This window comes from Cryptotermes secundus, unplaced genomic scaffold (genome assembly GCF_002891405.2).
Source record: "Cryptotermes secundus unplaced genomic scaffold, Csec_1.0 scaffold26, whole genome shotgun sequence".
Classification (NCBI taxonomy): domain Eukaryota; kingdom Metazoa; phylum Arthropoda; class Insecta; order Blattodea; family Kalotermitidae; genus Cryptotermes; species Cryptotermes secundus.
In genome coordinates, this window is record NW_019743656.1 from 5,518,030 (window position 1) to 5,533,953 (window position 15,924).

At 38.4% G+C, this 15,924-nt stretch overlaps 1 protein-coding gene across 2 annotated transcripts in view; it reads left to right on the top strand.

Annotated features, from left to right (window-relative positions):
• The window catches only part of LOC111874155 (anaphase-promoting complex subunit 1), a 59,137-nt gene extending 47,711 nt beyond the window's left edge, over window positions 1-11,426 (top strand). For both annotated transcript variants that reach the window (XM_023869401.2, XM_023869402.1), the window contains 5 exons: window positions 862-1,000; window positions 2,479-2,667; window positions 4,761-4,938; window positions 7,402-7,533; window positions 10,563-11,426. In XM_023869401.2, coding sequence (XP_023725169.1) covers window positions 862-1,000; window positions 2,479-2,667; window positions 4,761-4,938; window positions 7,402-7,533; window positions 10,563-10,672 — 748 coding nt within the window. In that variant the 3' untranslated portion in view covers window positions 10,673-11,426. The remainder of the gene's footprint in view (window positions 1-861; window positions 1,001-2,478; window positions 2,668-4,760; window positions 4,939-7,401; window positions 7,534-10,562) is intronic.
• Window positions 11,427-15,924: the final 4,498 nt, after the last annotated feature.

Consider the following 15,924-nt stretch of genomic DNA (forward strand, 5'->3'; position numbering starts at 1 on the left):
GTAACAGTATCTGCATTACCTCTGCAACCATGAGTAGCTCTGTATTGTAGTGTGTTTGGTGTGTCACGCTACAAATAAATTCACGCCGTCTTCTGATATAGCGAGTTTATTACGTTCGCTCGCCTTACACACACTTTACAAACATTTGCACCTGCAGTGTTACAATCACCGCTTACAATGTTCCGGCTGACACTGGACTCTCTTCTCTGGCGGTTATTCTAGGACTCTCTTCTAAGATGGCTCGATCACGACTGACTTCTTAGCTGGCTATTCCGAGACTGANGTTGATATTTGAACATTTAAATGACAACAGTTTTCTTCTCTTTCTTATAGATATTAAGGGGGGTTACATTTTGTATGGCTGTGCTTGTTCAGATGGATGTGAGCCACCATTGTATAGTTATATCAGGTGGTACTCAGTGCTGTAGAGCTGTAAGGAATTGTAGAATTGAGACACTTGGGATCAAGAATGACAGAGCAGGATTTATTTACATTGGTTGACTAGTTAGTAACAGTATCTGCATTACCTCTGCAACCATGACTAGCTCTGTATATTATAACTCCAGTTTTTATCAGTGTGAAATCTTTAACCCTTTAAAGACCAGTGGTTATTATATATACCACCTGCTTTAACATACCAGAACTCTGCATTGTGCCCACAGTGTGTTATATGTGTGTTTCATATGGTTCATACAATAAATAGCGATTGTTTCCCTAAGCAGCATTAACCAGTGTGTCTCTGTAGCAGAGACGTGATGTGTTGCCTGTAAGGCACGAACTGAACTTGTATATATTATTTAGAAGAAATTCTGTCTCTAAAGGGTTAATTATAACTCATAAGAAAATGTGTTACTTTAACAGGAACTTGCTGGATAACTCTGGCTGTTTGGATGTGAAGCAGCGAGCCGGCTGTCTCTCATACCTGGAAGACCCGCAGGGCTTCCGCAGTCTGCTTGCACAAACACTCACCAGTGAGACTGTCATCTCCTGGTCTGTCCCGGTATGAATTCTTCACCAACTACAATCAAATACCCAATAGGCTGGCATAGTGATGATGCTCTAGGCTTGTATTCAGGAGGTGCCTGCTTAAAATATTGTCTGGGACACTGTCTTGACTGAGGTGCTTTTCCTCAATATCTCCATGCACATGCCAGGATAATGCCTTGATTAGGCTACTTGCTTCCTTCAAAATCCTTTGTAATTTGTTGTTCATTAATCATCCTGCCATTCACTGCTATATAGTCCAGATGCTGATGTATTCATGAAATAATTCACATAATTAGTTATACACTTTAATATTTTGCATGTGTGCTGTGTTTTATTTTAGTATTTGAGATTATTTGGCATTGAATTATAGCATGATTAAAGAATGGAGAACTGGAAAAGATACGGATGGAAAGAGGTGTGACTTAATTTGAGGTATTACCCTGACATTTACCAGGAGGAACTGAAGAATAACATGGTGTCAAAATAGTTTAGGTTTGAATCCAGGAGTCACTGAATACAAAGTCGGAGTGCTACCCATTTGACCAAGGTGTTCAGTTTTGCTGTATTAATTGAAGCCATTAAATGTTTAAACAGTATGGTGCATGTAAATTAGTGACTATTTAAATTTGTTACATTCCATGAAAGCATGTTTCAGACCATCTGGAGATCGTATGTAGGCTTTTTGCATTACACTAAGATGTCTAAACATTGTATATCTATTATTACAGCTTCTCGACTAGATGTCTTTGACCCTGATGAAGCGGCAGATAAAAACAGCAAAATGAAGTGATAAAACAAGGATTAAGGAAACAGTATACAGGAGCATTTTAAAGATGTAAACGTTACAGTATATAAGAAAATGTGTGTTGTTTTAATCAGAGAGCATGGTAGTGAATGCTGTTGTTGAGAGGTTAACATTCCTGCTTCATATTTAGGAGGACCCAGATTCAGATATTAGTTTGGAGGTTGGTTCGCCATGGTTTGTCCATGGTTTTCCTCAATCCTTCCAGGCAAATACCAGGACAGCACATCAAGTCAGGCCACATCTATCCTCTTTCACATCTTTGTAATTCATTATTCACTATCAACTTGTCATGCAGCGCTGTATAACTGGAGCTGCTTACAGTGTTGTTAAATAAACCACACACAGATAAACTGACAGTAAGAATAGAACTTTCTGGGATGTATTATTATATAGTCTGGTAGACTGATATCAGTGTTTCAGAGAAATCTGGTACTTCAGTCTTCAGAGTAGAATTTTTTTACCCAGAATAGAAAATGGAAGCATTCTTCTACCAAGAAAGTCGAGACATTTGTGTCCAGCAAAACGTTCATACCTATGTATCAGACTAACAGTATCACATCACAGAAGACAGTAATTTTAGTATTTACTTGTGTGAGAACTTCAAATCACAAGTGTCAGCACTTGTTCTCACTATCATCCCATTGTCATGTTAGTGAGATGTACAAAATCTTATGTTTGTTTTGTAGGCAGAGTCTATCTGTGCGTTCTCATCAGACCCGACAATGGTGAATTTTGCCCATCACTTCCTTGAAACAGAAGGCTGTAATGGCAGCAGTGATGAACTGGAGGTGATGCAGATGCTAACAAGACTAGTGTATGAGTGTGTCACTCAGGATAAGCTGGGCATCGTCCCTATTTGGATTACTCTGCTTAAGGTAAAATAATGACATATTGTCATATGTTACTGACTAGGCACAGGGTTTGGACTGGTAATTCAATTCATTGAACTCTTGTAACTTGTAACTACAAGTAATTATAATGCTTTCACTAATTCACACATTCTACTTCTGACTACAGCACATGTTAAGTCTTCTCTGTTTGTTATGTCTTAACTAGTTGTTGCTTGGCAGCGTATCTCAACAGTGGGCGTTCTTTTGTTTCCATGCTCGCATTCTCACTCGATGACTGCTGGCTTGTGATTAACTGATTATTCCAAACTGTCTGCTCTCCACTGCAATTAATTAGTCAAAGTCAAAGTTATGTTATGACTGATAGTCAGTCAGTCAGGCCCCCATCTGGGCTCCAAGACCAGGTTTGTATTACTACCAGACATTTGTGAGTTTGTTGATATGGGATGCCCTCTCTAAAGAGAGGATGGGTCCATCATTAACAGTTGCTGCTGGTCCTTGCCAGCACAGTCATTCTTATGTCTGAGTCCTCTGGCACTCAGATTTGAGACTCCCCCAACCTGGAGGACCAAGTCCCTTATTTATATCCCCCAGGAACAGGGTGGCCCAGTTATACCCCCAGGCACTGGGTCATAATCAACTGTCTTAAGTTCTTATGTAACTTCCACATGGAGCACATAGAAAACACTGTTTCAGAGGTTCTTATATTGTTGTGTGCATATCTGTTGTTTAGCAATGGACCAGGTATTGTAAATGTGTCTGTTGGCTGTTTCCTAACGATGTCATGTGAAAATACTTCTCATGTGCTCTAAGACCATGGTGCATAAATGAATGTAAAGTGGGGAGATTCTATATGTCTTTGTTTCTGCATTCCTCATTCATATAACCCTGGATTTTGATTAAATTTGTTGCTGCTGCTGCTGCTGTTGATGATGATGCTAATGATGATGTTTTTGTTGCAGGGGCATCTTCTGGTAAACATTGTCTAGGAAACTTAATTTTGGTTATCACTTTAGTGTAATTTCTACTTGTTACGTGGTATAAATAAGTTCACCTCATTTACAGCTAATGTTTAAAACATTCAACCTTACTGGCCATGCACTGTGTTATCGCAACATTACATGCATATGGTTCAGCTGAATGAGTGTTGCATATTTCATACCATTATGCACTGAATTAATAGCTGGTTCCTAGCCCAGTGCTACCAAGGGATTTGAAATCCCCTCTTCCCAAACAATAATTTGTTACCTCTAGTTGCCTTCCCCGTAGTGCCAGGAGATTTGAGTGTCTTATACCCAGATAAGGTAAAAGGTGAAGCTGTCCCTGTGCTTCATTGATTAAGCAGTATGCCATGAAGACACATGGGAGAATGGAGGTATAGCTCCACAACTCTTGACCTCAGCACTAGATATAGGTGAGTGGCCAGATTCATGCCTCAGTCACTTTACCACCTGGGAAAATCGCACCCTGTACCCATTGAATAGGAGGCTGAGTGGGTCGCAGAGCCAATCTGGATGTTGTGAAGAAGAGAAGAATCTTCTCCATACCAGGAACTGAACCCTGGCTGTCCAGCCCTAAGCCTATTGCTACACCAACTGAGCTATTCCTACTTCTCCTTATACCCAGATGATGACGGTTAATGAAGTACAAGAAATATTAATATCTGACACAGTGTGGTGTGTATAGTTCTTTTAGCTTTTCAACAATGTGTTTGTATCTTAAATAATGAGCTTCAAAGCCAGAGAGCCATATGGCCTGAGGTTCAAGCTTCTCACTGATGTGACAATGGGGGTTACTGTGTTTTGGAATGTGATGTCTCATAGTCTAATGGAACAGAATCAGCATTTCAAAGGAACATGCTGCCATCTCTCTTCAGGCTAGAAGAGTGGATGTGATGACTAATTGTGTATAAAATCAGTAATGTTTCAGAAGAATCTGGTTACCTTCCTGTTCAGAGTAGAAGGGACTTCTACCAGCTTCCTCTGAAATGTTGGTAATATTCTACAGACTGATGGCCATCACATTATAGAAAACAGTAATCATTGATCTTGGTTCTGTATGAAGTGTAACAGTGTAGTAGTTTATGAGTATTTGGTTAGTATAATATTTACTGTGTGCAGGCTTTGATGAATCTGCGCCCAAGGCAGGCACATGTGTTCCTCACCTGGCAACTGAAGTTGCTAGCTGCACAAGTGCTGACACACAGGACACCTATTAGCTCACAGCACTTGGTGGCCCCCAGTTTGGCACTTTCAGTACAGCAGTACGTCAACAAAGTTCTGGATTCATGGCAGACAGGTAACACACACTTTGTAAACAAATCAAGTAGGTGATTTCTTTCACGGTGAGATTGGAGGTTCTGGTGGGGATTACTAAAGGATTGTAAGATTTGAGGCTTTCACGGCGGTGACTATGAAGAAAGCAGTCNAAGGATTGTTTTGCTTGGAAAACAGCTCTTTTAAAAGCCTTACATTATTTCACATTTCTCTTTATTCCTATTGGTTTGCTCAGAGCTCAGTTCTCATACACATCCTCCCTGTACCTGTACCACCTTCTCCATGTTTGTTTCACTCCAGTCCAGAACATGGAAGCAGCTTTTTCCTCTAAAACATTGGTAAATATCTACCACACCACATTCCAGAAGACAGTGAGCTTCACTTATTCTCTTGTTCCTCATTTTCTATAGGAACAGTTTAACATTTTACAATAGCTAACTCTGTAGTAATATTATTCAAAGTTTCAACCCTACCGTCTTAAAAGCTCCACATTCAAATGCAGTCTTGAACCAAGTTGATCTCATTCACATCCTTACAGAATTTTTCAGAGAACTTACTAACTCCATGGAGCTTAGTCTTCTTGAGAAGCCGCCAGTTGCTCAGCTACTTAAGAATTTCCCAACATTCTGTGGAACACAAAGATTTATTACTGTGTTCACAAGAGCCCCTGGTCCCTGTCCTATGGCAGCACTATCCAAAAAATCGGTCCAAGTCCGAACCCATTTATAACATTTTGTAGCAAACTTAATGTTTGTGGTGAGGAATTGTTAACCCCATGCTCAACCCCAAGCTGAAAGACCACTACTTGCTGGCTTTCTGTGACTGCTTATTCAGTATATTTGCAGTTGCCTTACATATCTGGAGGACATCTCCATCTGCAATCTGAGGGCGCTCCGTGCCTGCCGTGGTGACATGAAGCTGACCACTCATCTCCATCTAAAGTGAAGGATAAGAATGATGGGGTTATACCTCTATTTCCCCATATATCTTAATGGTGTGGTGCTTAATGAAAGCCCAGGGGCAATTTTACCTCTACCTTGCCTTGCATCTCCTTCCACTTTACTCAGAATTGTGAAAACTGAAGATGTTGAAAGTGGCCCTAATGCTCTTCTCTTCATGTCATATTTGGATGAAGCAGGTACAACAGTGTAGAAATGTTTAAAGAATAATCACACCTTCTTTCATAGATGTATGTAAAGGATGAATTTGGAAAGTGAAGAAAAGAACCTTATTTACGTGTGCATTGTTTTAGCTAAGTCCTTTGAATTGAAGCTCTCACAGTGGCAACTATGAAGAGTATAGTCTTCTGGGATGTGATGCTTTGTACAGATGTATCAGAGAAATGTAGTACCTACATCTTCAGGGTTAAAGAGTAAGACAAAGCAAGCAACCAGCAAGAGGCAGGCAGAGCGAAGAACCCTGATCAGGAGTTGATCATGAGAATGGTGGTTGACACAGAGGACCTGCACCTTGACATGGCCTCCAAAATATTGTGTTAGGGCCGATATTCTTCAAATTCTCAGTTTTATCTTTGATATAAATAAGTATTTCAATCTGTAAGCAGAAAAAATTTGACCGGAGATTGAACTCATAAATGTCTGAAATAATGTCGATTGTTATGTCTGTTGGGAACTTCCCACAGTCCAACAGACTACTCCTTTGGTCACAAACAGACAGCTCCTTTCCTTTCAGTCAACCAGACAATCCTTTCTCCCAGGTCATATCAAGTCACATTGCGACCAACAGTTAGTCAGTCTCATATTTATGCAGCACTTGCTGTCCTGCCTCCTGAAGATCAACACGAGCACTGACCAATCAGCGCTCACAATCGCTAGCTCTGCCCAGCAAGCATGGTATAAAAGGCGGAGCTAAAAACTGGTTGTCATCAGTCTTCTCCAGTCCACTGATCGACCGCCATTGTAGCTATGCTGACGCCATGAAACAGCAGCTGCTGTAACTCTCCAGCAACTGCGCCGAGACAATGGACTGTGCCAGCAGACGCAACATAGGCCACTGATACTAGTGGTGCATGCATCACCGGCCAGCCAGACCATCTGAATGGCCATAAACAAGACCTGGGCTGCTACAAAGCAGCAAACTACTAGTGCACGCACAGTTGAACAAATGGCCCCTTTCAGGGCCAGCAAATCTTGTGAATAACGCACGGTGGAACAAACGGCCCTTTTCAGGACCAGAAAACTTGTGAACAACATACAGTTGAACAAACGCCCTTTTTCAGGGCCAGCAAATTTGTGAACAACATATATATATATATCTAAACGGCTTCCCAGCCATCCTGTACATTTGCAAATAATTTATACACCTGTTATAGATTTACGTGGTTGTCTGTTGGAACATCGACTCCCACATGTCTAAAGGTCCCGTACATCCGTGTACTATTAGATATTTGTAGACATTATAAATTTTACAGATCTTTGCTATTGCTAATCCTTTTGTAGCTTTATAGTTGCAATCTCTGTTTCAGAACTTGCGCCATTGCTGCGCCAATATATGACTGGTAACCTGCATCAGAAAAGTGAACATTTGCGCCAGCTGGTGACATATCTCACATATTGTGACATTCCTTCACCTAGCAAGATTGCTCCACTGTTAGAAGGTGTGTGCTTTACATGCAGTGAAATGTCTCACCCGTCAAAATGAACAAATTTTTTATGGCCAGAGAATGTATTTTCATTCTTAGCTTCCTGTGGAGACCACATCTTGCAGTAATGTTTTTTCAGCCATGTTGATAGATTGATTTTTGAGTTATTTTATGGTATCTTTCACTGAGGAAGTTACCATCTATCTTAACATGACTATTATTTGGGAATTGTCTGTTGTGAATCTTGGTGAGGACAGTGGCTGTACGTATGGGGTGTCTATAGTTTTCCTCACTCCCTCCAGGTGAATGCTGGGATAGTGCCTTGAAATATGTCATAACTGATCCCTTCTACATGCTTTCCGATTAATCATTCACTAATCACCCTGCTATTTGGTACTATAAAGTCAGAGCTACTAAGATAAATAAATAAATAAATAAATAAAAAAAAAACTATATTTTTTAACTTCATAGATTATGTAGTGTTAAATTGTAAGATGACTGTGTGAATGATGAACTGGAAAGGATGTGGAAGGATGTGGTCACAATCTACTTTAACCCATTCAGTGCCAACTTATAAAGGCTCAATGTATGCAGCCATTGCTATCAACTTTTCATAAATTTTTATTTAATTTGAATTAACTGTTTGCCTGTAACACTGGGGAGCAGTTATGTGTAATGATACAAAATAGTATGTAGTAGTGTGTAGATGCATTACTAGATAGCGATTACAAATGAATAGGTTCTCAAGGCAACAAATCAACACACAACAGAGGAACTGTTGTAGGCGGTGTTTTCTGTGGCCTGTGTTAATTTCTTAATTTCTTTTATTTACATCCATAACTGTAAAATATACAATCGGATAAAGTCAAGGAGAATATATAGATTTAATAACAATCACGCCTAACATAATCAAAGAATACATAAATACTTAAATAAATTATATAAAAAAACCACCAGCACATGCATTAACAGACAATTACAGTCATTTAGTTCAACATCTTACATATAAAAAAACTCCTGAAGAGAGTAGAAGGCACTATGCAACAAATAACACTTCAATTTCCTCCTAAACACTTTAAAATCAGATACATTCTCTAACTCCATAGGAAGATTATTGTATAGTTTTATGCCCATGTTTATCACACTTCTCTTACAACGATTTGTATTACAATGTTGAGCATACAGATTATGTTTATGCTTTGTATTGTAATTATGCACATCAGAGTTCAGAGTTGTATAGATTCTATTTTTTATGATAAAACACAAAATCTCCAGTATATACAAAGAAGTAACAGTTAAAATTTCTAACTCACCAAACAGCCTTCTGCAGTGTTGTGACTGTTGCTGTGCAATGGTGTGGTAAACAGATCTCTGCAGCAACAATTGAACTACAACAACAGAAGAGCTGTGTTTTCTACATGGCCTGTGCTGAGGGATTATAAGCAGGATGAAGTTTAGAGCCAGATTAACAGTACAGGGCAAAGCAAAGCCAGACATATAAAATATAAGAGGCTTAAACTTGGTGGTGCTTAAGCTTACGACTGTTCAAGTGAATAAGCTGCCATTGTAGCATGAGATACATAAAAGAGGCATGTAGTTATATGTGCGATATTTATACTTGACAAAAGGCCAAGCATATTTGTAAAAGACAAATCCATCTTCTTGTTGGAGAGAGTGTTACTCAATAACTGTGACTGCAAGGGTTCAGTTGAAAAAAAATCTCTTATACTGAGCCTTGAGCACCTTAGCACGAAGATGAACTGATTGGTGATAAACCACCAGTCAGAAAGTGACTTTGACTTTGACTTTGAGCTAAGTTAGTTGGAAGTCTCTGAAGATAAGACTAGGAGGTTGTGTGAAATGGCCACTAGCCTTGGAGTTAGTCAGTTGAAGCACTGAGAGAATTGTAAGGGAAATATAAGACTTAGTTGGTGCAGTATGGCCATTCCATAGCTCAAATGGTTAGTCGCTGGCTTCCCATCGCGGCGGCCCGGGTTCGATTTCGGGTCTGGTCAAGTGGGATTTGTGGTGGACAAAGTGGTGCTAGGGCAGGTTTTCTCCGAGTACTTTGGTTTCCCCTGCCAATCTTCATTCCACCAATTGCTCCACAATCACCCTCACCTATTATCTGGGGCAGGTACAATAGGTCAGAAGTGGCCGTAGTACAAGGGACCTAGTCCCACCCCACTAGCAATAAAAAAATAGTTGGTGCAGTTACTTCTGTTGTGGGATATGTGCCAGATGGTAAGGATGTAAGCAGACAGTGTTAAAATTCATTAATAGGAAATGACTAGTGAAGACAGAAGTCTTTATGTGTGCTGTAGTTACAGTGATATTTGGAGTGTGTAATTCAGTGATACTGGTGTAGTTACTTGTAGTTATGTTCTGTAAGAGGTCAATAAATCCAAAACCCCATCGAGAGTCACACATACATGTGACAATATATTGAATACAGGGGATTAATCTAATTGGCTGTGGTATTTTGTACATTTTTTAAACTGTTAATGTGACCAGTGTTGGCACATAGGGATTTAAGCCACTATCTCAGCATTCTTCAGGAGAAACTGAAGAAAGCACTGAGAAACCTCAGTCAGGATAACTGGTTTTTCCAAATGAGATTGAAACCCAGGACCTCTTGAACACAAAGCAAGCAAGCCACTAAACGCAGTATTTAGTAATTTTGCTGCAGTTTGAATACAAGCTGAACTTCAACAGAATGATAAATGAAACATCATTGAAAAATGCAGCCTGATCCAGGAGTGAAAAATCAAAGATTGCTGTCATCTGAGATATGATGCCTTGTAGTCTGATAGAACTGCTGTAGAAACAGTGGGTGGAGTCAGGTGGTCAGCAGTGTCTGGTCTGGGTTTGTGCAGCCAAAAGAATGTTTTGTGGTTATAAATACAATGTGTGTTTGTGTCATTCATTATATCAGCCGTTATTTGTGAAGACAGTCTCCGAAACGTTAGGTGGTAACTCCATCTGCATATGGGCGATCACCCAAGAAGACTTCATTGTGTTCATATATGTCTTGATTTTTGCAGGGAACATGGATCTGGTGTCTCTGTATGCTCGACTGCAACCACTAGGTCTTCCAATGGACACATTTTGCAGAATACAGGATGTCATGTCCAGTACTTCACAGATCACATGATTGAACATAAAACTAGTGTAAAGCTTGTGTGGATGGGTGCAAATTGATGAATATATTCAATGTGAACACATAGGGGTCAACTTTTGTTATGTTTGCTGTAAGCATTAAAATCAGTTACACGAACCCACAGACTTGACTCACGAGCATGATGGTATAGTGACTTTTCTGAAATGTGCATTATGCACATATAAACATACCATAATACATACCTGAAAAACTTTTTTCTGTATTCATAGCTTCACATGCTATAATTTAAGTTACTTTTTCATCTTATATAAACCATTAATTACATTTGTCAAAGTTGTGTTAATATAAAAGAAAATTAACTGTTTAATGTATCTATGATATGCTGAATTCGAATCTGGACACAAAAATGTTTGCATTAAAACTGTATAGATATGCTATATGTTGCAGGTTTACAACATGTTTCAGCCTTTGAGCCATCATCAGGTATTATACATTCACCTTTGACTTACCAGCTTGTAATATATAATATAATATCTTTATTGCTTCAAGAAAAACGTACAGGCGACACAATCACCACAGTTGTAAAAGCAGTCCCAAATAGTAACATATACTGTAATAAAACAGTTGCAATAATACAACTTAGTCAATGCTTAGTATAATAGATCAATAATAACTAAAACATGGACATTATAAGCAATTGATAATAAAAGTATACATACATTTATACAAAGTCTACAAAAACTACTACACACAAGTGTATCTAAATAAAAAAAAATATTCACCTGTATTCTATTTCCTTTCTTTTGACCACTCCAAGTATTCATTTAGCGAATAAAATGATTGATTTAAGAGAAAATTATTTATAGCTAACTTAAATTTTTTAAAATCACTTGATAATTTTCTTAAATTAGGTGGCAGATTATTAAATATTATAATACCCATACAACACACACTATTCTTATATTTGGCCAAATTTATCAATGGCACGTTTAAGCTGGTACTTTGTCATGTATTTATGACATGTATTTCAGCATTTAGTGCAAAGAAATGCATATTTTTCACCACCAGAAGCAAAAGCGAAAGTATATATTGAGAATAAAAAGGCAATATGTTTAAATATTTAAAAAATCCCCGGCAAGAGGCTCTAGAATTTACATTCATAATACTCCTTATAATTCTTTTTTGCACTATGAAGACATCCTTGCTATTAGTGGCATTTCCCCAAAAGGCAATTCCATATACAATTATAGAGTGAGCATAGGCAAAATATATCATTTTTAGATCATTAATAGATAGTAACGATTTCAGAGACCTAATGGCAAAGCAAGCAGAATTTAATTTCTTTATTGTTTTAGATATATGTCCTTGCCAAGATAAGGATGGATCCAAAGACACCCCCAGAAAGTCCATAACTTGTGTACTATTAATGTGAGAATGTAAATACTTTATAGGGGAGTTTACAATATGTTTCCTTATCGTAAAATACATACAATATGTTTTATTAAAATTTAATGTCAAGGAATTTGCCTGAAACCATCTCATCAATTTCTCAACAACTAAATTAAAACATTCTTTAAGCTGATTAGGATCTGAAGTAGATACTATTAAACTAATGTCATCTGCAAATAGGATGGGTTTTGACATATTATTTATTGCTGCTGGCAAATCATTTATATATAATAAAAAAAGTAATGGCCTAAGAATTGATCCTTGTGATACTCCCAATCTGATCTGTTTCCACTCAGATCCCTATATTGGCTAATGTTTATGTATGAGTGTACTTTTGTGTCAGCCATTTACATATTAATGCAATGCCCTTGTACTGATGACCCAAATGTTTACAGGGGAATATCATGAAAAATGCACTCTCTTCAGAGTGTTATGAAGGGCTGTTCTTAACTATAAAGCTGGCAGAATACGCAGTGCAATGATGGGCGAACAGTGTAATTTTATACAAGGAAAATCAGCCCTCCAATTTGTAAGATTAGTTGTAGCCAAAATACATGACAGTCACAGCCAACTGAAGAGCTGCATGTTTGGGTTGTTCATCAAGTATCCAGAAGTTTTTGATAGCATTAACAAAAGGAACTGATGTAGAAATTGGAATCACCGATGGGTAAATACAATCCCATAATAGCCCTCATTGTGGGGATTTTGGACTATAACTACTTGAGAGAAGGCAATGGCCAGGTAAAGCAATGATGTAACAAAAAAATGGGGCCCTAGAAGGGGACCCATCAAGTTCCCAACATTTCAACCCAATGACCGTGCACATGGATTAGATTTTGTTAGTTCCTGTGATAACTAACTTCATCGAGCTGAGTCCTTCTTGAGAAGCTGCCAATTCTGCAGCTACTCAAGAACTTCTCAGCATTTTATGGAACCAAAAGGTTCATTACCATGTCCACAAGAACTATCCATGGGTCCCTGTCCTGAGTCAGATCGATCCAGTCCATACCACCCCATCCTATTTCTTTAAGATCCATTTTAATATTGTCCACCCACCTATGTCTTGGTATTCCTAGTGGTCTCTTTCCTTCTGGCTTTCCCACCAATATCCCATATGCATTCCTCTTCTCCCCCATTCATGCCACATGCCTTGTCCATCTCATCCTCCTCTGCTTGATCATTCTAATTATATTTGGTGAAGAGTACAAGTTATGAAGTTCCTCATTATGCAGTTTTCTCCAGTCTACCATAATTTAATTTCTCAAACACCCTCAGTCTGTTTTCCTCCCTTAATGTCAATGACCAAGTTTCACACCCATAGGCAAAATTATAGTTTGTATATTTTAATTTTTAGGTTTTTAGACCGCAGATGAGAAGATGGTTCTGGACTGAATGGTAGTAAGCATTACCTGAATTCAGTCTCCTCTTAATTTCCTCCTGGACCAAGTTTTTATTTCTGTCATTCCCAAATACCTGAACTGTGCCCCATTTTCAGAGCATGTTAGCTATCCTTATATCATGATTCTTCAATTCGTAATATACACTCTGGCTAAAATTGTGATATTCCAATAATTTGCCAAGCACAATTAATATACACAGTGTCTTTTTCCAAAGCTGCGAACTTATTTGAGATTTCAACATAATACTGCTTGTTACCCTCAATCTCGTTTAATTTCTTGAGATCATACCTGTCCATACGAACTCAGTGCGTTGAGTTCTTCTGATAATTTCATTAATTTAAAATGTTTAACATATAGTTTTATTAATAAAAGTAGTTGTGCACAATGTGTATATAGGACATCTGCAACATATGCAGTCAATGACTGATTACTTTGAAAGGAGAGAAGGATGTGTACTTTTCGTATATCATATGCTGTACAAATACAGGGGAAGTTTTCTTTTGGTGCGAAAGCACACTGTAGTGGAATCCAAGTACTGTAATATTCGTTACGTGTCCACGTTTCCGGCCATGGCATATACATATATATATATATTCGGACAGGGCCGGCGCGAAAGCACAACAGTATGCTGAAGCTTTGGGAGGTACATTTTTCGAGAAAGTCATACATTGACGTTGACTCTGCGAGATAAGAAGAGTTAAAAAACTTTTGCGGTAGGTTATCGTGCAGCGGTCACATATGTGGAGTAAAATCTGCTCCGTATGTCCTCTATTTGTTGCATCTTTGTTTAATAATTTTTCTTGCTAATGCAGTACAATATGTAAAGCTTCATCTCAGATTCCATGTGAGGAATGCTTCTTTTCCCAGGCGTGAAGGTGTGGATGTTTATATTTTCACTCATTTCATTAAATATAGAGACTTTATGCTTTATATTGTATATAGTTGATTATTCCCATGAGGATCCCATAAAATTGTGCCAGATGTTATGTTAGCCACTGTTTTAAGAACGAAAATTTCATTACCATGTCAAATTTCTGTGTTGCGGATATTGCTTTCTCGTGTATGTGGATGGTGAAATCTTTACTGGGTCTTTGTAGGATGATTGCAAGATATTTGTGTCAACTGATAAATCGAGCCCTGTTCTGTCTGTAGTGAATATTGTTTCTCTCGTCCAGGGGCGGCCCGTGTATAGGCACTGCGGAACTGCAGCACCCCCAATTTCCACTTGATATTATCGATAACATTTATATAATGAGTCCTTTTTTCTTTAATTCTTTCTTTATACTTGTACAATACAATATATAATCCTTAAGCTTAATGTCAGTAACCAAATCTTTGTATGGAACTGTGAGTTTCACAGTTCCAGCGGCAAGGTGTTCGTTGACTGTGCGCATGCGCACATAGGAAGCTACACGCGAGGCTGCAAGGGAGAGTGAGCACTGCAGGAACGACAGTGCCGACCGGTGCCGACCCTGGCGTGCTGGTGGAAGGTAGTTTTTTTTTTACTCCGCGTGTGTTGTGCTTAAGAACTATGAGTTAATTGTAGAATTAGATTATTATCCTGCTTCCAGCTATTCTATTTGATTAATTTTTTTTCGGTTCTTTTATTTAACAGAAAACTTTAACCATGGCCTTGCATCCCCGAGAAATAAGTTCTGTGACTGTAAGTGAACTTCAACAGCTTAAGTTTTCACAACTGTCTCTCCATGAGAAAGTTGCAGTTAAGAAAAGAGGTCGTTTAACACCTGATATTCTAATATCTCAGCCAGGCATAAGCAAGAACAAGAAATATATTCGTAGCTTTAATTCTGAATGGTACAAACAGAAAAGTTGGCTTTGCGGCTGTGAAGTAAAAAATGCACTGTTTTGCTTCCCGTGTTTGCTGTTTGGGGGTGATGTAACGTGGACAAAAGATTTTTTTAGAAATATAAACAAAATGAAAGAAAAAACTGAAAAGCATGAGAAGTCAAAGAAGCACGTTGATAATGTAGTTTCACTCTCACTTTTAGGAACCGTAAGTATTAAGGAGAAACTTAGTGAGGCATGCAGACTTTCAATCAATGAGCATAATATAAAGGTTAAAATGAATGGATTTCATTTTTATATGAATAGATTAAGCTTGGAACTGTAACAATTGAGGTTAAAGTAAGTAAAAAATGTTTGATTTTATCAAGTTTCTGAATAAAATTTCTTTTTATACATGTTTGTTTCCTTTTATACAATTTTAAAACAAAGGCTACAAATTTTCTGGAGCAGCACCGCCACTAATTTTAGCTACGAGCCGCCACTGGTCTCGTTCTTTCCAAGAAAGTTACACCATTAGTGGCCATTTCCCATTACTCTCGGCTCTAGGCCCTCTAGCTCTAGGCTGTTGACACGCATTCTCGTGGCAGAAATATAGAACTTGCCAATTGAGAGCGCGAAGAAGAGTTTGAT